At 42.5% G+C, this 20,972-nt stretch overlaps 1 protein-coding gene across 1 annotated transcript in view; it reads left to right on the top strand.

The window, feature by feature from the left end:
• Positions 1–5,500: 5,500 nt before the first annotated feature.
• The window catches only part of drc1 (dynein regulatory complex subunit 1 homolog (Chlamydomonas)), a 65,018-nt gene continuing 49,546 nt past the window's right edge, over positions 5,501–20,972 (top strand). Inside the window, exons 1-4 of the mRNA XM_060822021.1 lie at positions 5,501–5,710; positions 11,298–11,385; positions 17,873–17,985; positions 19,940–20,123. Of these exons, the coding sequence (XP_060678004.1) occupies positions 5,589–5,710; positions 11,298–11,385; positions 17,873–17,985; positions 19,940–20,123 (507 nt within the window). The 5' untranslated portion in view covers positions 5,501–5,588. The remainder of the gene's footprint in view (positions 5,711–11,297; positions 11,386–17,872; positions 17,986–19,939; positions 20,124–20,972) is intronic.

The raw sequence follows: 20,972 nt of genomic DNA, 5'->3' as shown, positions 1-20,972 counted from the left end.
CTATCCTTTTGAAAGCAGATTTTATTCATATAGTTAATCCATTTTGCTGCTCAATTGCTGACATTTTTATATTTGGGAATGATTGTTTAATTAACTTAATTGTGTGCATGTTATATAATTCAGAAGTCTGAGTACAGCTTAATTTGTGATATTATTTAAATTGATATTTAATGTCTTATGCAGGCAATTAAATGTATTCAGATTATATCTGTCTCTGTTAGATGTATTCAGTAATATTTTGCTGCCTTGAGTTTGCTTCTGAAACTGTTCAAGGCTGCTCATCTTTTTTGTTTCTTTTGTTCGTCAGTAAATTCATTTAAAGAATAAGTGGGATATGAAAAGAAGTGATGGATGTTCTCATAAAACTTGGATGATAGTTAAAAGCACATTAAGCAGTTCAGGGTTTGTCTATTTTGGGGGGAAAAAATCTGGTGAAGGGAATAATTTTCAAAAATGCTAAACCAAAATATGAATTTTCTTTCCTTTAAGTCTAAAATACCACAATGTTATAGTTTGCAGATGCCATTTCAGTTGGAGCTTATTTTGGAGAACATTGAGAAAACTGCATATAATTTAAACACTTGTGAATGTCTTAAATTTTGATCACTACCTGTTAACTGTGAGAGATTTTAACAAAAAAGTAAAATGAGCTTATTAACTGGTTATTAGATCAGTTTAAATGCAACTTTTCCAGTCCTCTCGTAAACATAGCCTTGGAGATGCACTTTGTCAGAATTGATTCAAATTGTTTACTGCCAATCTTGGGTGTATTAAGAGTTTCATACACTCTCTTCTTGTTAACTTTGGTAAATCAACAGGTGACAATTTCATGCTTATCAGGCAATAATTTGAAATCTTTTTTGATTTTAAATCTCATTTTAATACTCTTATTTTGAATTGCTAAAAATTTGAAGGGATTTTGGTTTAAATTCACCTTTTGCACTTCTCATTGACGATGCAGGGCATGGTGGGTATGCAAAAATCTTTTCTTTGCTACTTTGAGTTCATATCTCTGATTCAACTGAATTAATTGCATACATAATATTTCAGAACTTTATTTTGGACAGCCCTCCAAATTTAAAGAAAAGTTAAAATAATTTATCAGTATTGCACCTTTTGTGATAGTAAATGACAGCTCTAAAGTACATGCTTGGAAAAAATGGAATGTTATACGTGAGTTGCCAGAAGTGACTTGGTTACAAAAATCAATAAAATAAATTGTCTGTCTGTCTTGTTTGTTTTTTTTTGTTTTTGTTTAAATGAGGAAAATACTTTTGCTTTGTATGATAGGCAGGATTACTACAAATACTATGTTCTACCCAGTACACTGGTTTCACCAATAGTGCTTTCCCCTCCCCTTTTTAAAGTCCTAATTTGCAAATAAGAAAAAGCAAGCGTCACTGAATATGATAGGCACAGGAAGGAAAATGTGGAAAACTGCTTCACCTGCTTCGTAATTAGGAGGGAGACCTACTCTGAGGATGACTGCTTTTTAAAGCCATAACAGTTTATTCTTAAGTGCAAGAATTTTTTTGACATTGCAAAATTTGATCTCTTAGTCTTAAATGATATTTTCAATGAGTTCAGTTCATCTTTTGTACTATTGAATTTCGATTTGCTTTTTAATTGATACATTGGCTTGTAGGTAACTTTCACAAATGTTCCTTGGCTAAAAGGGCAGAATTTGGAAGCACCCACATTTCAATAGAGAATTGTGGTTATAAGTCTTGTGACAAATTGGCAAAAGATTACCCTATGCCATAATATTATGGGACCATTAAAATTGTAAGCTGAGGAATTAAATAATCATAGTATTCAAATTAAGATGTTTGATTAATTCATGATTTATTGTATATAAATATATTTCACACAACAACTGACTACAATTGTTTCATGAGGACTAAATATCATCTAATATGCCTTTGTCCTTGACTCCAAAAAATGTGTTTTTCATAAACATTAAAGAACAAGTTGGGAAAGCCCTTGCTGCCTTTGCTTGAAACACCCAGGCTACCTCACTAGCTTTTATTAGAAACCTAATTGGGCTGACTGGTATTAATACCTGAATAGTACTAATATATTCCATAAAGAGCTCTATTACATTGCTCTCTTGCAGATCATTTTGTTACAAAAATAGCAAGGTTTAAATTTAAAGGATAGAGGGCAAGCTGCACACACGCACACGCGTACACTCCATTTGTAAACTCTATGCAGGTCCTGAGGTACCTGTGCAGATTTGGTGCTGAAAACGAAGTGTATGCTAATTCATTGTTGAATTTCATGAAGAGGCAGCTTGGTGGTACACATTCTATAATTAAATTAGTTTACTGGCAAGAAGTTTGTCTTTATTTTGTTACATTATCCAGGTTTTTGTAATCCACAAATGACTGGATTCATAATCAAATTCTGATGTACTTGTTCAAAACTCAAATAGGATTCATTTGCATTGCAATCTGTAGGGTGCATTTTCTTTAACTGTACTTTTTAGTCTGTGTTTTAAGTATTAAAAACTTTACTTCATATGAAGAAAACAGCATTAATGATCTACATTTATGATTAAGTAAAAAAAGTTCACAATCCTATTGCTTGCATATCATGCTTGCATAAAGTTGTTCAAAAATGTACGAGGTAATTCAATTGGGTATAGCATGTAGACATTTGACAACTTGCATGTCCTCAGAACTATATATTCAGTTAATCAGATTACTTACCCCCCACCCCCACAACTGGGTGTTCACTTTTAACTGAATTTATTGGGAATGCCACATTGCATACAGGAATGTGTCATATTTACTGGTCATTATTTCAGCTGAAGTCATGCATAACATACATTTTCTGTAGAAATCCCTCTTCTCGTGACCATCAGAATAAAAATGTTTGACTGCTGTTGGATGGGGTCCTGTGGTCACTTTAGTTTGTAAAATGCTACTAAGTTTAGTTTATTTTATTTTATTTGTAAAGATGAACTTTTGGGGAAGTTTTAATAAAATCAGCGGGGGTAAAAAGTGGTTTGATTTGTTTTTTTAACTTCAGTTTTCAGATTAAGACATTAGGACATGGTGATTTTATTGAAACTATAACCCTTTTAATACTTTTGAAATTCACTTGTCAAAGATGATATTAAAATGTTCCTTTAATTATAAAGTATGTTGAATTTGTGCTCATGGAAAAATATGTTGACAACTTGATTTAAATAAAATTATGCATAACTTCTGCATTCCCAAATAATAACACTTTTTTCTGAAATATTTCAGAAATGTGAGCCTGAATTTTGTACTGGATTATAGCTGCACCAGGAACAGAGCTTCATAACTGCTCTCAAAATTGTCTATGCAACAGGTTTATGGACCATTATTCTGCTTGCCTTGATATTCACACTCCTTCATTCTTCTACTCCTTTTTTTAAAAAAAAAAAGTCCTTCCAAACGATTTGGAATTTGATGATCTTGCACCTTTTGTAGATGGTGGACAGGATTTTAGTGGGTGGTACAGATGGTGAGTTATTCACTACAATATTCCTAGCCTCTGACCTGTTCTCGTAGCCACTCTGAATCCTCCACTAAACAAACTCAACTGGATTCACTACATAAACAGAGACAGTCACCCCTTTTTTTTTGAATATCAAGGGGCGGTGGTTAGGTTGCCTCTTTATTGGAGATAGTTATTGCCAGGTATTTGTGTGGCATAAATGTTTTCTATTTTGTCAGCCCAAACCTAGATATTGTCCAAATCTTGTTGCAGTTGGGTATGCGCTTTCAGTAGCTACTGAATCATGTAGTGCTGAACACTGCACTCGTGCATGAACGTTCCCAATTCTGACCTTCATGATGGAGGGAAGGTCATGATGGAGCAGCAGAACGATTAGGGTTAGAACACTACTGTAATGGACCTATGCACAACCACCACAGTCTGTCAGATATGATTCTAACAGTGAAACTATTTTTCCCTTAGTTTTTTATTTACATAAGCTTTGCTAGGGCTCCTTTTTGATTGCAGGGGCATTTACTGTCATCTCCCAACCTTGCTGTCTATTACTGATTTGATTTTTGATGTTTTCAAAATATTAGTCACTTTCACCTCTCAACTCTTCAATTATGAAGAGAGATTGGAAAAAGTTAAGTCTGTCATTCCTGTAAATACTTCAGCCTGTGCAGAAGTCATTCTTTAGCATGTGAAACACTTTTAAGTGTAGCACCTATAACAACTGCATAATAGTCCTGCTAAAAGTCTAGCTCGTGTCTTTTATTTTTTTTTTATTAACCCCCACACTACTGCCTAACTGTGGTAGTGCTTATTTTTTTCCCCAGCGTGTGTGTGTGTGTGTGTGTGAGACTGTGTACAAATCTTTTATTCAATTTCTACCACCAGGAAAATAGGAAAACACCCAAGTGGCCAGTGACAAGTGGTGCCCTTCACATCAAAAAGGGCAATGCTCTGTGATCAAACAGTGAAGGGGAGGGCAGGGACTAAATCAAAATAGAGTTGGAGGGGGAAATGATGCGGCGCCCACCTCTCCCTGAACAACTCCAGGGTGTTGGTGGACACCGCGTGCTCCTTCTCCAAGGACACCTGGGCCCTAATGTAACCGCGGAAGAGCTAGTGTCTTTTATAGGTTTACTGACACCTGCAGCTAGTTCAACTCAATTTCCTCTTTTTTTTATACAGATATTTTTATTGGAAATTTAACATTTTGACAAATTTACAAAAATAAGCAGAATTTTCAAGCACAAACATTAATATAAAAATAAATCTTAAATATATAATCATCCAGAGTGTATAGTTGAGTCGCTTACATCCTTCAAATAAGAGGAAATGTTCTCTAATACACTCATAACAGTATGATAAAAGGAAGCTATTTCCAAACAATAAGAACAAAAAAAAATTAAACATGTTTGAATGGAGATCTTTTCCCCCTTGTTCTCAGGGGGCCTTACTACCTTCAATTTCCTCTCTTAGACATGTATCTCCTCCCTGGAGAAGTTCATCTGCCACCTTTCTGTGTACTTTACTCACTTCTCAGTTGGTTTTTTTTGAAGTTGTACACGTTTTTACAATTTACACTAATTCCAAAATGAGTAAATCAGTGAGGGAAAAACAAGAATCTCCCTGCTACCTGTAACCTAAAACCTATCAATTAACAGTTCACCTTTCATACTGCTCAGCCCATTCTTGCATTAATTAATACTGTAACTACCCCTTTCATCCCATCAATTAAGTTAATATCATGGTTTTGTAATCAATCTGGAATGTTCTATGGGAGTTGAGGTGATGTACATTACCCTCACTAACCCCCCTCTGTTACCCTCGTCAAAGGACATCCGCTTTCATTATTGGTTCCTTAAATGAATAATTCACCTACATTTGTCGCGTTATACATTTTAGTCCCAATTATTATATTACAATAATTATAAATGTAAAAGTTCTTACCCGCCCCCAGCGACGACCAATCTGGTGACGTCACGGTCACCAAGCGACCACCGTCTCCTAGCGACGGGGAACAACCGCCTCTCTCGGGCCCAGGGGCACGAGCCGCTCCCGCTCCCGGTCATTACCGCCTCTCTCGGGCCCAGGGGGTCACCGGCCTCACCATGTCGGACACACTGATCATCCAGCCTGATGAGAAGTTCATCACCGTCAACTCCGATGTGGCCGAGGAGAGAATCGCCGCCCGCCGCATCCGGATCGCCGAGCGCCAGGAGGAGAAGCGACGGTGGGAGTCATGGTCAGACCGGCCGGGGGAGGCTGGTGTGTGGGGCTGGGAGGGCGGGGGTGAGGAGAGGGGTGGGGATGGAGGTGAGGACAGGGCGGTGGGGGGGGGGGGAGAGAGGGGGCTGGGGGGATGGAGAGGGGGACGAAGGTGAGGTGAGAGGGGGGTGAGTGGGTGAGGTGGGGGGATGGAAGTGAGGTGAAGAAGGTGGATGGGGGGATGGAGGTGAGGAGAGGGGAGTGGCTATGAATGGGGATGTAGGGGAGGTGAGGATGGGATGTGAGTTGGAGGTGAGGAGAGTGGGATCGCGGGAGATGAGGTGAGTGTGTGGACGTGAGGAGAGTGGGATGGGGAGGTGAGGTGGGGGTGTGGAGGTGAGGAGAGGGAAGTTGATGAGGTTGGGGATGGAGGGGAGGGGAAGTGACGACGGGGCAGTGGATGGGGTTGGGGATGGAGGTGAGGGATGTGATGAGGAGTTTGGGGGATGAGGTGTTGGGAGAGGTCTAGTGGGGGATTGGGGGATGGAGGTGATGAGGTGTGGGTGGGAGGTGTGGTGGAGGCTTGGGGGATAGAGGTGATGAGGTGTGGGGGGCGTTGGGGGATGGAGGTGATGAGGCGTGGGTGGGAGGTGTGGGGTGTTGGGGGATGGAGGTGATGAGGTGTGGGGGGCTTGGGGGATGGAGGTGATGAGGTGTTGGGGGGAGGTGTGGTGGGGGCTTGGGGGATGGAGGTGATGAGGTGTGGGTGGGAGGTGTGGTGGAGGCTTGGGGGATAGAGGTGATGAGGTGTGTGTGGGAGGTGTGGTGGAGGCTTGGGGGATAGAGGTGATGAGGTGTGGGGGGCGGGGGATGGAGGTGATGAGGCGTGGGTGGGAGGTGTGGTGGGGTGTTGGGGAATGGAGGTGATGTGGTGGGGTGTTGGGGGATGGAGGTGATGAGGTGTGGGGGGCTTGGGGGATGGAGGTGATGAGGTGTTGGGGGGAGGTGTGGTGGAGGCTTGGGGGATAGAGGTGATGAGGTGTGGGGGGCGTTGGGGGTTGGAGGTAATGAGGTGTTGGAGGTGATGAGGTGTTGGGGGGTGGAGGTAATGAGGCATGGGTTGGAGGTGTGGTGGGGTGTTGGGCTATGGAGGTGATGAGGTGATGAGGTGTCGGGTTGGGGGGTGGAGGTAATGAGGCATGGGTTGGAGGTGTGGTGGGGTGTTGGGGGATGGAGGTGATGAGGTGTCGGGGGGTTGGGGGATGGAGGTGATGAGGCGTGGGTGGGAGGTGTGGTGGGGTGTTGGGGGATGGAGGTGATGAGGTGGGGGGGTTGGGGGAATGGAGGTGATGAGGCGTGGGTGGGAGGTGTGGTGGGGTGTTGGGGGATGGAGGTGATGAGGTGTGGGGGGCTTGGGGGATGGAGGTGATGAGGTGTTGGGGGGAGGTGTGGTGGAGGCTTGGGGGATAGAGGTGATGAGGTGTGGGGGGCGTTGGGGGTTGGAGGTAATGAGGTGTTGGGGGTTGGAGGTGATGAGGTGTTGGGGGGTGGAGGTAATGAGGCATGGGTTGGAGGTGTGGTGGGGTGTTGGGCTATGGAGGTGATGAGGTGATGAGGTGTCGGGTTGGGGGGGTGGAGGTAATGAGGCATGGGTTGGAGGTGTGGTGGGGTGTTGGGGGATGGAGGTGATGAGGTGTCGGGGGGTTGGGGGATGGAGGTGATGAGGCGTGGGTGGGAGGTGTGGTGGGGTGTTGGGGGATGGAGGTGTGGGGGGCTTGGGGGATGGAGGTGATGAGGTGTTGGGAGGTGTGGGGGGTTGGGGGGTGGAGGTGATGAGGTGTCGGGGGAGGTGTGGTGGGGGGTTGGGGGGATGGAGGTGATGAGGTATGGTGGGTGGTTGGGGGATGGAGATAATGAGGTGTGGGGGGGGAGGTGTGGGGGGTTGGGGGGATGGACGTAAGGAGAGGGGAGTGGATGGGGTTGGGGATGGAGGTGAGGAGGTGGGGGTGGGATGAGGTGTGGAGGTGGGGTGGGGTGGATGTGAGGAGAGGGGAGTGGATGGGATTGGGGGATGGAGGGGAGGTGCAGACAGGGGCAGATGGATGGGGTGGCGGGGATGGAGGTGAGCAGTGGAGTGGGGGGAGATGAGTGGGGGTGTGCAGGTGAGAAGAGGAGAGGGGAGTGGATGGGGTTAGGGGATGGAGGGGTATAGGGGTAGAATAGAGGCGAGGAGGAACATGGATATGGGTGGGTGGTCTAGGGTGAAGCAAGGGGCCAGGTGCGGTGTAGGGGATAGTTGCTGATGAATAGAGATGGGAGGAGAGCAGTAAGGGGAGTCAGAATTTGGGGGTGATAGAGAGAGGAGGTGGGAGGAGATTTGGCAGAGAGAGAGAAGGAATATTGCCTGGGAGAGGCTGCCCAAGAGAACGGAGTTGTGGTCTGGACTACCTTGGGGGAGGTAGGGGAATGTGGTCTTGCATTTATAAGCTGAAAGTGCTAATGAATAGTACAGTAATAACATGTATTAAAGATTTAGATTTGGATGTATTTAATATTGTCACTAGTAGGTAGAGTGAACAGTGGATAATATTTATAATTAGATTACATGTCATTTCCTCTTTTCAAATTATTTTCTCCTGTGTTTGAGCCTGATTATATTGTATCAGGGTGCTGGTTGGCACATGTTTAAATGTGGTGGGGTTGAATTTTCACTTTAGGCGCAATCATGAAATTGCAACCAGAACATGTTCAGAATTGTATTGGCCTGTTGTTCAAGCATCTGCTAAAATTTGTTTGTGTAATTGAAACAAAATTTTGCATGAACTAATTGTAATTAAATAATTGGACAATTCAACAAATTTATAAGAGGACTCCAGGGAATCAAGTTACAATTGTTATTGCATAAAATTGTTACAGTCCTAGTGGAACACAGGGCTGGTCTCTCATTTGAGTGAGACGAATGGTGGTAGTTTAACATGAGGGTCACCGTGCCACAGGTGATGGGAGCGATTAAGCAGGAGAGACCTTCATGGTAACCTCTGCTAATGCAGGAATTGAACCCACTGTTGGCATTACTCTGCATTGCAAATCAATCATCCAGTAGCCCTCTGACTCATTAATTACGACTGGGAGAAAGGGAAGACTGCAGCTGCTGAAGATCAGATTCAAAAAGTGTGGTGCTGGAAAAGCATAGCCAGTCAGCCAGCATCTAAGGAGCAGGACAATTGACATTTTGAGCATAAGCTCTTCATCAGGAATGTCGGGGGCCCAAGGGGTTGAGAGATAAATGGGAGGGGGTGGGCTGGGGTGTAAGTAGCCGGGAATGCGATAGGTAGATGAAGGTGGGGGGGTGTTGCTGATAGGTCGGAGTGGAGGTGGCATGGATAGGTGGAAAGGAAGGTGGACAGGTAGGACAGTTCAAGAGGGCGGTGCTGAGTTGGAGGGTTGGATCTGCAATAAAGTTGGGGGGGGGAAGGGAGATGAGGAAACTGGTGAAATCGATATTGATCCTGTGTGGTTGGAGAGTCCCAAGGTAGAAGATGATGTGTTCTTCCTCCAGGTGCGGGTGGCTGGAATTTGGTGGTGGCATCCTTGCAAGTCCTTGGTGGAGTGGGAGGGAGAGTTGAAGTGTTTGGCCTCAGGGCAGTGGGGTTGTTTAGTGCTTGTGTCCCAGAGATGTTCTCTGAAACGTTCTGCATGTTGGCGTCCTGTCTCCTCAATTTAGAGGAGATCACATCAAGAGCAACGGACACAGTAGGTGACGTATGTGGAAGTACTGGTAAATCTGTCGGATGTGGTAGGATCCTTTGGGACCTTGGATGGAGGTGGGGGGGGGTTGGGGATTCTCATCTTCCACCCCACCAATGTCTGGATACAATGCATCATTCTCTGCCATTTTTGCCACCTACAATCGGATCCCATCACCAGAGAGATATTTCCTTTCCCACCCCTATCTGCGTTCCACAGAGACCATTGCCTCCGTGACTCCCCTGTTAGGTCCATGATCCCCACCAACCCACCCTCCATTCCAGGCACCTTCCCTTGCCATTGCAAGAGGTGTAAAACCTGACCTGAGCCCACACCTCCACCTTTCCCCATAATCCTTGATCCCTCTACTGATCTATTGCTGTTCAGTTCAACAGAAGATATGTTTATTGTCAAAAACAAGCATTTATAGTAATGGTAGGATTGAAGTCCATGTCTGGCTGCTGTCCTGATTAATTTATGAAGTAATTAATTATTCTATTATGTACATAACTTAGTCAAGCAGAAACAGCATGTCTTCATGCTCAGGAAATGATGCCTGACAAATTTATGAGAATTCTTTTACGGAGATGACAAGCAGGAAAGATAAAGGGGAACCAGGATGTAATTTATTTGGATTTCCAAAAACAGGTTCAACAAAGTACCACACATAAAACAACTTACCAAGATAAGAGTCAAGAGGTCTGGCAGCAGTGGGGAGAAAGCAGAGTGAATTTGGATACTAGCTTTTTGTGATTCATGCATGAATCGTTCTGTGCTGCACCTTTCCACAGTCTTTCTTCATTTAATATTCAGCCTTGTCCGTTCTTCCTGTGATTATGCATAAAATCACATCCAAGTTCATTGTGTAATAATAAAGCAAATGGACTTCTGGTTTTATTTCAAGGGGCATAGAGTATAAAAATAGCGAAGTCTTGCTAAAGCTGCACAAAGCACTAATCAGACCATGCCGAGAATGCTATGAACAGTTTTAGTTTCTTTATCAAAGGAAGGATGCATTGGCATTGGACAGTGTTTATAGAAAGTTCACTAGGTGATTCTGGATATGGAGGGATTTTCTTATGAGTCAAGTTTAAGTGAACTGGGCTCATATACTTTGACATTCAGAAGGTTGAAAGGCAACCATATTGAAATATATAAGATTCTTAGGGACCTTAGGGTAGATGTGGTGAGATAGTTTCCACTTATGGGAGAGTGAGCAGTTGGCCATTTAAGATAGAGATGAGAAAGGATTTCTTTTTTGAGGATACTGAATTTGTGAGTTTACTTAGCACAGTGTGAAGGCTGGATTGTCAAGAATATTCAAAGCTGAGATGGACGGATTTTTAATTAGTAAGGCAGTCTAAGGTTGTGGGGAAAAGGAAGGAAAATAGCTTTGAAAATTATAAGAACAGCTGTGATCTCATTGAAAGGTGGAGAAGCCAATGACCTATTCTTCTTCTGCTTCTTATGGTCTTGTGTGATTCCTTGTCACAAATAATTTCAGACCTCTTTGTCTCCAGTCACATCCATCCTCGGTGTAGTGTTGGGAAGAGGAAAGCAGATATTAGATTAGATTCCCTACAGTGTGGAAACAGGCCCCTCGGCTGAACCAGTCCACATCGACCCTCTGAAGAGTAACCCACCCAAACCCATTTCCCTCTGACTAATGCACCTAACGCTATGGGCAATTTAGCATGTCCAATTCACCTGACGTGCACATCTTTGCTGACCACTGAGCCACCATGCCACCCTTATTGATGCAGTGAGTCAAAAAAGTTACTGGTGAACGCCTCATCTATGATTTTTGTTTGTCATATTTAAAAGATTCACATAACAAATGAAGTATGTGTCAAATCATTTTGCAGGGAAGCAATGGAGAGAATTTATGGTGTTGAGGAAGAGGAAAAGGAGCATTTAAGTAAAAGCTGCAAGCAGATTGTGGACTCGCATCAGGTCAGTTCTTTGATATTAACATACACCTGTCCATATTCCATATCCTTTACTTTTCTTTAGCTTGATAGTGCACATGCATTACTCAGTCATTGCACATTGAATCTGCTTTGACTGACCATTTTGGTGTTGGAAAAGTAAAAGAAGATATACTCTGTGATATGATGAATTGCAATATTCCCCCAGTGACACTGATTTGTGGTATTGCGATATTTCTGATGATGCCTTGCTTTCTTCGATAATTTTGCTTGAAGTAATGAATTAGCAGTTTTTCACACACTCTATCCTAAACATGCTTCATGTTGGGAAAATTCCACTATACCTGTTAGCATATGATGGGCAGTATGGTGATTCAGTAGGGCAGCATGGTGGCTCAGTAGTTAGCACTGCTGCCTCACAGCTCCTGGGACCTGGGTGCAATTCCAACCTCGGGTGAATGTCTGTGTGAAATTTGCATGTTCTCCTTTTGTCTGTGTGGGTTTCTGCCAGGTGTTCTGGTTTCCTCCCACAGTCCAAAGATGTGCATGTTAGTTGGATTGGCCATGATAAATTGCCCATAGTCTTCAGGGATATGTAGGTTAAAGTGCATTAGCCACAGGAAATGCAGAACTATAGGGTAGGGAGATGGGTCTGAGTGGAATGGCCTTCCGAGGATTGGTCTGGCCTGGGTCTGAATGGCCTGTTTTCACGTTGTGGGGATTATGTGACTGATTGGTCTCAGCAGAGCAGTTGCAGTAAGAGTTCATGGTGACATTGCATGGCTACTGAAACAACCAATTGTGCCTTTGTTACCTCAGCTTTGAATATTCCAGTACACTTTCAGCTAGTCTCCCAACATACTTTCCATAAACTGGAGCTCACCCAAAACTTTGCTCCCTGTATTCAAACTTACACCTCGTCCCCTTCACCCATTATCCCTTCTGATTTAAAATTTAAATCCCTGATTTCAAATAGCAACGTATTGCCCCTTGCTATCTCTTTTACTTTCTTCAACTTTATAATTTTTGTGAAATTGCTGCTCTGCACATTCCAGTTTTACTTCTTCCACCATTGTCAGTCATGCTTTTGGCTGCTTGGACTCCCATCTCTGGAGTTCCCTCCCTAAATCTCTTTATCTTGCTCCCTTTAAGAGTCTCTTTAAAGCTCACATCTTTCAACAAGGGTTTTTCACATCTCCTAATATTTCCTTATATGGCTTGGTGTCAAAGTTTATTTAATAATATGAAGCACTTTGGGACTTTTTTAACATTGAAGGCACCATATAAATGTTGGAGTGGAGATTCATTGATGGCTGTTGTTTTTGCAGGTGCCTTTGTAACTAACAATGTGGTCTGTGAAATGAATTGACTTTTTCAAGAATTTACATGTTTTATTAAGTGTCAGGCTGCTTCTTTAAGCAGTTTAAAACATTTTAATGCTTACTGCCAACTCTAGTTGCCCTTGAGAAGCTGGTGGTGAGCTGCCTTTTGGAACTGCTGCTAGGGAGGGAGTTCCATGTCAATGCTGTCTGTACACTCCGAAGTTTATGCACCTCAGTCAGATCCCTTCTTAGCCCTCTCTGCTCAAATTCCAGCTTATCCAGTCCTCCTTCATTGCTGAATCGCTCCAGCCCAAGCAACATCCAGGTGAATATCTTTGGCACCTGCTCTACTGCAATCACATCCTAAACTGTGGCACATCAGAACTGTGTACTGTACTCCAGCTGTGACCGAACTAACATTATATACAGCTCCAAAGTAACCTCCGAACCCTTGTCTTCAGTGCCTTGACCAATGAAGATAAGTATCCTATATGCTATCTTTATTCCCTTACCCTGCCTGCTTTGCTGTCTTCAAGGATCTGTGGACATACACCAAGTTCTGTCTCTCTTCTGTAATTCATTGGTCATATCATTCATCATGTACTCTCTTGCCTTGTTAGTCATTTTCAAAATGCATCACTTCACAATATTTATGATTAAACTCTATTTGCTACTCGTCAATTCATCTGACCAGCCCATCTATAATGTCATACAGTCTAAGGCTTTTGACCTCACTAATTACCACATGGCCAATTTCTGTACCATATGTGAATTTACTGGTCATACCTTCTACATTCTACTCTAGATCACTAATGTATACAACCATCAGCAAGGGACCTAGTAGTATGCTACTGGACACAGGTTTCCGGGGACAGAAACACCTATTGACCATAACCCTCTGTTTCCTGTCAATAAGCCAATTTCGGATCCTGTTTGCCAAATTGCCTTGGATTCCACAAGTCTTTTTATGTCATGCCAGACCTTGTCAAAGCCTTACTGAAGTCCAAATAGATGACATCAACTGCACTGTCCTCATTTAAAATTCTGGCCAACTTGAAAAATTCAACTAAGTTTTTTAGACAATATCTTCCCCATTAAAGCATTCTGAAGACCCTTGCCTTGGTTAATCCATGCATCTCTAAGTGGAGATTAATTCTGCCCCTCAGAAGTTTTTCCAACAGTTTCCTGACCATGTTATACTCACTGACCTGTAGTTTCCTGGTTTATCCATACCTCACTTCTTGAATAGTTGTATCACATAGCTGTCCTCCTGTCCTCTAGTATCTCACCTGTGATTAGAGAGATTAAAAGTAATGTCAGAGCCCTTGCACTCTCATCCCTTGCCTCTTACAGCAGCTTGGGGGTTTATTCACTCTCCAACCTGCAAAATCCGGTTCCTGCACAAATGCTGAAAGAATCGAATCCTTCCACCATGTGTCAGATACAGATCACCAGTCAACAACCCACAAGCCAGAGACACAGCCAGACAGAACAGATTCAGGATGATCCAGGTAATGCTTACAGATGCACACAGTAGACTACACAAATACAGACAAGAGATTGCGCGCCAAAAATCATTAATTTCAAAAACCACCAATCAGGAATGGACCCAGACCATAGAAAAGGCCATCACTATAGGACAGAACAGGACCACACACCACAAAAAAAACAGCACGAAAAGAAAAAATGGCCAACCTAACACACAACAGAGAGGACACCAAAACACAGGTTAGAAACCTCTCCCACAGACAGCTCACAGACACGGAAGGAACAATACTGGCCAAGGGACTCAACTATAACCACAGGGACGCCAAGACAGCAGACTTCCTAGCAGCACTGGAATGCACACTCAGAAACAATGGACTGACAGAAGAGACACAACAAACAGTGAGACAAAGTATCGCACACCTGATAACAAGGAAAAGACAAACACACAACCTCAACACCAAGGAGAGGGAAGCACTAAAAATACTAAGAAATGATAAGAACATAATCATACTACCAGCAGACAAAGGCAGAATGACGATCATCCTGGACAAAGCTGAGTACATCCAGAAAATGCAACAACTACTTGCAGATGCCAACACCTACCAAAAGAGGGAGTTTGACCCCACCCCACAGCTCACCAATAGGACAAACAACACACTGAGGAACCTACAAAAAAGCGGACAGATAACCAGGTTTGACCTACAGAGAATGAAACCTGAAAGCACACAACCCCCAGATTCTATGGACTACCTAAAGTGCACAAACCAGACTTCCCACTCAGACCCATAGTATCACTACCAGGAACACCATCTCACAAACTGGGTAAAGAACTACAACAGAAACTGAAACACCTGATCAGCGGATCCAGATACGCTATATAGTCAACACAGGAATTCTTGGACATCATCAGAAATATACACATAAGGCAAGGAAGAAACTATGGTCTCAGTCGATGTAACGGCACTGTTCACCTCTATCGACAAAACCCTAGCCAGAGAAACATTAGCCAACCTGCTGGACATACAGAACAGACAACAAGATGGGGAACCTATCAACAAACTCTGCATTCTCAAACAACTGGACCTGTGCCTCCCAACACACATCACATTCAACAACCAAATATATGAACAAATCAACGGCACACCCATGGGCTCACCCATCGCTATACTCAGAGCAGAAGCTGTAATGCAAAGATTAGAACAAACAGTCTTACCGCAAATTCAACCCAAACTCTGGGTCAGATATGTGGATGACATCTTTGTAATCATTAAAAACACAGAAATAGAAAACACACACCGGGTCATCAACGCTACACTCACAGGAATCTGATTCACTAGAGAGGAAGAAAAGGACAACCAACTCCCATTCCTAGACGTGATGGTACAGAGAACACCGAATGGCGAATTCACCACAAAGGTATACAGGAAAGCCACACACACACACAGACCAAGTCCTGAACTACGAAAGCAACCACCTCAACACACACACAAAAGAAGTTGCATCAAGACACTGTTCAAAAGGGCCACAACACACTGCAGCACACCAGAACTGCAAAAAGAGGAAGAAGAACACTCTATAATGTATTCGCCAAAAACGGATACCCGCGCAATTTCATCAACAGATGCCTAAGGGAAAGGTAACGGAATGAGGACATGCCGCAACCCAAAGGACTAGCCACACTACCATACATCAAGAACATTTCTGAAATGACAGCCAGCCTGAAATTCATTCTACACATGAACCACTCTCTGCATGAAAAAAATTGCCCCTCATGTCTTTTAAATCTTACTCCTCTCACCTTAAAAGTATGCCCCCAAGTCTTGAAATCTTCCACCATAGGGAAAAGGCACCTGCCATTCACCTTATCTGTCTCCCTCATTATTTTATAAACCGCTGTAAGGGCACCCGTCAATCTGCTGTGCTCCAGTGAGAAAAGTTCCAGCCTATCCTTTCTAACTCCAATCCTGCATTCCTGGCAAGCTCCTGGTAAATCTATTCTGGACCATAAGACATAGGAGCAGAAATTAGGCCATTCACCCCATTGAATCTGCTCCGCCATTCAATCATGGCTGATAAGTTTCTCAACCCCATTCTCCTGCTTCCTCCCCATAGCCCCCTGACCCCCTTGATACTCAAGAACCTATCTATTTCAGTCATAAATTTACTCAATGACCTGGCCTCCACACCCTTCTGTGGCACTGAATTCCATAGATTCATCCCTCTCTGGCTGAAGAAATTTCTTCATATCTCCATTCTAAAAGGGCTTTCCTTTCCTCAAAGGCTATTCCCTCGGGTCCTAGTCTCTTCTACCAATGGAAACATCGTCCCAGCATCTACCCTGTCCAGGCCATTCAGTGTTCTGCATGTTTCATCCATCTAAACTCCATCAAGTATAAACCGAGAGTCCTCAAAAGTTCCTCATATGTTAAGATTTTCATTCCTGGGACCATTCTCGTGAACCTTTAAAAACGCTCTAGAGACAGTACATCCTCCTGACATATGGGACTCAAAACTGCACACAATACTCCAAATGTGATTTGACCAGAGCCTTATGGAGTCTCAGAAGTACATCCCTGCTTTTTTATTCTAATCCTCTCAAAATAAATGCCATCATTTTATTTGCCTTTCTAACTACTGACTCAACCTGCGAGTTTACCATGAGAGAATTCTGGACTAGAACTCCAAAGTGTCTTTGCACTTCAGAATTTTCGTCTCCATCTTAATAATATTGTTTCTGTAACAAAGAAACCAGAACTGGAAATAGTACTCCAGAAGAAGTCTTGCCAATGTCTTGTACATCCTCAACATAAAGCCCAACTTCTACAATCAAAGATCTGAGCGAGGTGACGCAAGCTTCAAAGAATTATGTACCTGAATTCTTAGGTCTCTCTGTGCTACAGCACTGCCCAAGGCCCTATTTTTAATTGTATAAGTGTTGTCTTTGTTTCACCAAAATGCAATACCTCGCATGTATCCAATTAAACTCCCTTTGCCACTCTTCAGCCCATTGACTCAATTGTTCAAGATCTCTTTGTAAAGTTAGATTACCTTCTGCATTACCCACCAATCTTGGTGTCATTCATAAACCTACTAACCGTGCAATCACTAGTACAGATCTGACCTCTCATCTTCTTAAACATTGAAAATTCAATTTTATGGGGTCCATTAATGCTGCTGCCACTTGATTAATCCAGCTTTGGAATGACTACTGAGCCATAAGTGTGTTCAACTATTTATTATATGCAAGTGAATTATTTGAAGTCTTCATGACTGAATGTATACTGCTGAAGCCATGGTTATTGTCCGCTTGTCTTTCAGTCATGTGATCTCTACCCTCATCATACTTATGCAGTCTAGCACATTGATCCTTATAAATCCTTAAACTATATAACCCATGTAAGTCCATGGCCCAAACTGTTGGAAAGAAAATGGGAGGAAAGATGGACATACAAAATGTGAAAGTGCTGGAGAAACTCAGCAGATCTGGCGGGGCCTGGAGAGAGAATAACAGTTCATGTTTTGAGTCCAGTAATCTTTTTCAGTTCTGTTTTTCTCTGTATAGATTTTGTTGGACCTGCTGAGTTTCTCCAATACTTTCTGTTTTTGTTTTAGACCTCAAGCATCTGCAGTTCTTTGTTTTATTTAAGATGAACAGTCAATTTAGAATCATAAGTGATTGGTAGTTTGTTTTATTTTTTAAAGAAATTGATTCAACTGCAAAGAGATGGGACATCATTGGTTACAAATGTGCAAATTGCAGAAAACTCAAGGGAGATACTGCGGAGAAGCACAGAAAGAGAAATGCAAAAGCATAGGTGAGTCAGTTGTACTATTTTTATATTTTTCCATTTGCACCAATTCTACATTTGTTTTAGAATGGTGGTGGGGATGGAAACATTTCTACCCTTTAGTGACAGTTGGATAAAATTAGACAAGAAATCAAAATTAATTGATGTAATGTCATATTGAGCACATCAGTACCAGCACTGGTTCCTTGATGGTGTCCAGTAATAGTAACCCTGGATGGTTACAGATCCTTTCTTCCAGACCCACTTGCTTAAACAAACATGTGTTAACTAACTTCACTCAGCTTTTACAGGTCTGCTCATCATTTGGTTTGCAATATCAATTAGAGTTACATTGTGTATTGTTGCTTATCTTTTAGGTAAAGATTTAGTTAGTCTAAAGATGCTTTTCAATATTACTTTTACTGACCTTAATTTAAGTGAGAAAGTAATTGTACCAAGTATATTTCTCTGGTAATCCAGACCAGTTGTTAGGAAAAGAGAAAACTGCTTACATTTCATATTTGATTTATTCAAAGGATCCAAGTACCATCTTCTCATGCGGCAGATTAATGAGCAAACTTGTGAATCAACATGGTCTCCCATATTTGTTGAATATTCTAGAAATGTAAAGGGTTTTTTCTCATAATACTGGAAATGGGTCTGGTGGGTTACTCTTCGGAGGGTCAGTGTGGACTTGTTGGACCGAAAGGCCTGTTTCCACACTGTGGGAGAATCTGATCTAACCTAAGCATTAAGCTTTGTAGTAAGTACAGAATTAAGTTTCTGAAGATTAGAACTTACAATATTTCAATTTCCTTTCTCCAAAAGAAGTGCGTGAAATAAGCTCTACTTTTGGTTTTATGATACAATAGAGTCCAAAAATTTTTAGATTAGATTACTTACAGTGTGGAAACAGTCTACACCGACCTGCCGAAGCGCAACCCACCCATTCCCCTACATTTATCCCTTTAACTAACACTACGGGCAACTTAGCATGGCCAATTCACATAACCTGCACATCTTTGGACTGTGGGAGGAAACTGGAGCAGCCGGAGGAAACCCACGCAGACACGGGGAGAATGTGCAAACTCCACACAGTCAGTCGCCTGAGTCGGGAATTGAACCCGGATCTCTGGCGTTGTGAGGCAGCAGTGCTAACCACTGTGCCACCGTGCCGCCCACAAAAAAATAGGGGTAGTGAGGAAGTAAACTTCATTGCTTATTTTAAAAAGAATGAAAAATGTTAAATGACTATCTGCTTACAGGCAGGCATTGAGAATAAGGAGAGAGATTTGTTTTGAAACTCTCAATCCATAACAGGAACATTCATAATCTGGCCTGATAGTGATTTGAATGGATGGAAATCTGAAACAAAAACAAAAGTTTTGGAGAAACTCAGCAGGTTTGGCAGCAACTGTGGTGAGACAGCAGATTTAATGTTTTGGGTCCATTGACCCTTCTTCAGAACTGATTGCAGCTAAGAAATGTTTAGTATATATGCTGAAGTTGGTATTGGGGGAGGCGTAAGTGATAGATGGAGGTGGAATGCAGAGGGAGAGAAAAACAGTTGGACAGACAAAGGAAAACATGATGGACAACCCGGAAGAATCAGTAGCTGTTAATGGGGACCATTAGTAGCTGACAATGGTTTTGGTTGTGATGGCATCCCACATAATGACCTGGCCTGGTGTGTGGGGTTTGGGGAAAGGATATGGAAGAAGCTGCTCAAGCGCTTAAACTCAGTTTTGAGCCCTGAAAGATGCAGGGCTCTCAAGCAGAAAATGAGATGCTGTTCTTCCAGCTTGTGCTGAGCTTCACTGAAATATTAACTCTGATTTCTTCCCACAGATACTGCTAGACCTGCTGAGTTTCTCCAACAATTTCTCTTCTGGTTTAATACCTAAAAGAGGTATTTATATTTACACTGTTTGAGTTTTCAAAATCAACATTGGATTTTTAAAATTTGTCTTGGTTTATAAAGGACTGCAAAGCTGGAAAATGAAGCAACATTGAGTGAAGAAAAATTTGAGGTCATCACAAAGAAATGGCTAACGGCAAAAGCCCGTAAGATTCCACAGGATCTGCGTGACGTTCTCATCAAGCAGCAACAGAGCTGTTCTGAGTTAATTGATGGGAAGACCAAGCTGATTAACACTTTGCAGAAGGTAACTGTCGCACATTAAGAATCTGGGGGAAAGTGAAATGTTGACTGGTTTAACGTTTTTGCATTTGTGGTTGCAATTTTCAAATCTAGTAGTTAGCCTGAATTTTATCATTAACATCAGGAGTGTGATATTGGACAACAAATGGATCCTGAGCTTACACATGATGGCACTTGGAATGCTTTGCTGATCTAATAAAAAGGCATTCCAATACTTGCTTACTTAGAGATCTACCATCCAATTAGGTAGGTGCTGATACTCCCTGCCCAGTCAGCATGCTAATATTTTAGAAGGCCCAGTGGCACCTCTGAAGGAAAGTGGTCCCTTCCAAAATGTGCACATGACTTTAATAGCTCTGACAGTAAGGATTGAAAGACATTTTTTAAAAATCAGAAAGTTGAATAAGCCACCAGAGGGATCATAGGGTGACCTTCCCTGCTTGCAGCTCCTTCATTGGTCGTTCTAAGGCTAACTGTTCTGTCAGACTCCTGACATACATGCTGTCAAAACCTTTCTTGACTTGCACACATCATGCTCCAAACCTGTCACATCCTGAACTTTTCTCAACTCTGACAAAAGGTCAGCATGTCCTCTTTTTATTTTTCAGAGTTTCAGTATCTTGATATTCTGCTTTTCAGTTATGCTAATTGTCTGTCTAACTGTGTAGAGTGACTGCAACTCAGCTGTTGGTAAATCTTTTGGTGAAATTCCCTGGCAGTGGTTCTTCTTTGGGGAGCTGTGGTGATGCAGTTCCCTGCAATTTTACCAACCCCCTCATTTCAGCTCTCTTCTTGGGGGAGTCTGTAAAATTCTGTTTGGTGAGTTAGAATACTGAATAAGGACTGAAGTCAT

Source organism: Hemiscyllium ocellatum, chromosome 3 (assembly GCF_020745735.1).
Source record: "Hemiscyllium ocellatum isolate sHemOce1 chromosome 3, sHemOce1.pat.X.cur, whole genome shotgun sequence".
Classification (NCBI taxonomy): domain Eukaryota; kingdom Metazoa; phylum Chordata; class Chondrichthyes; order Orectolobiformes; family Hemiscylliidae; genus Hemiscyllium; species Hemiscyllium ocellatum.
Note: the sequence above shows the minus strand (reverse complement) of the source record. Positions and strands in the feature narration are given on the sequence as shown.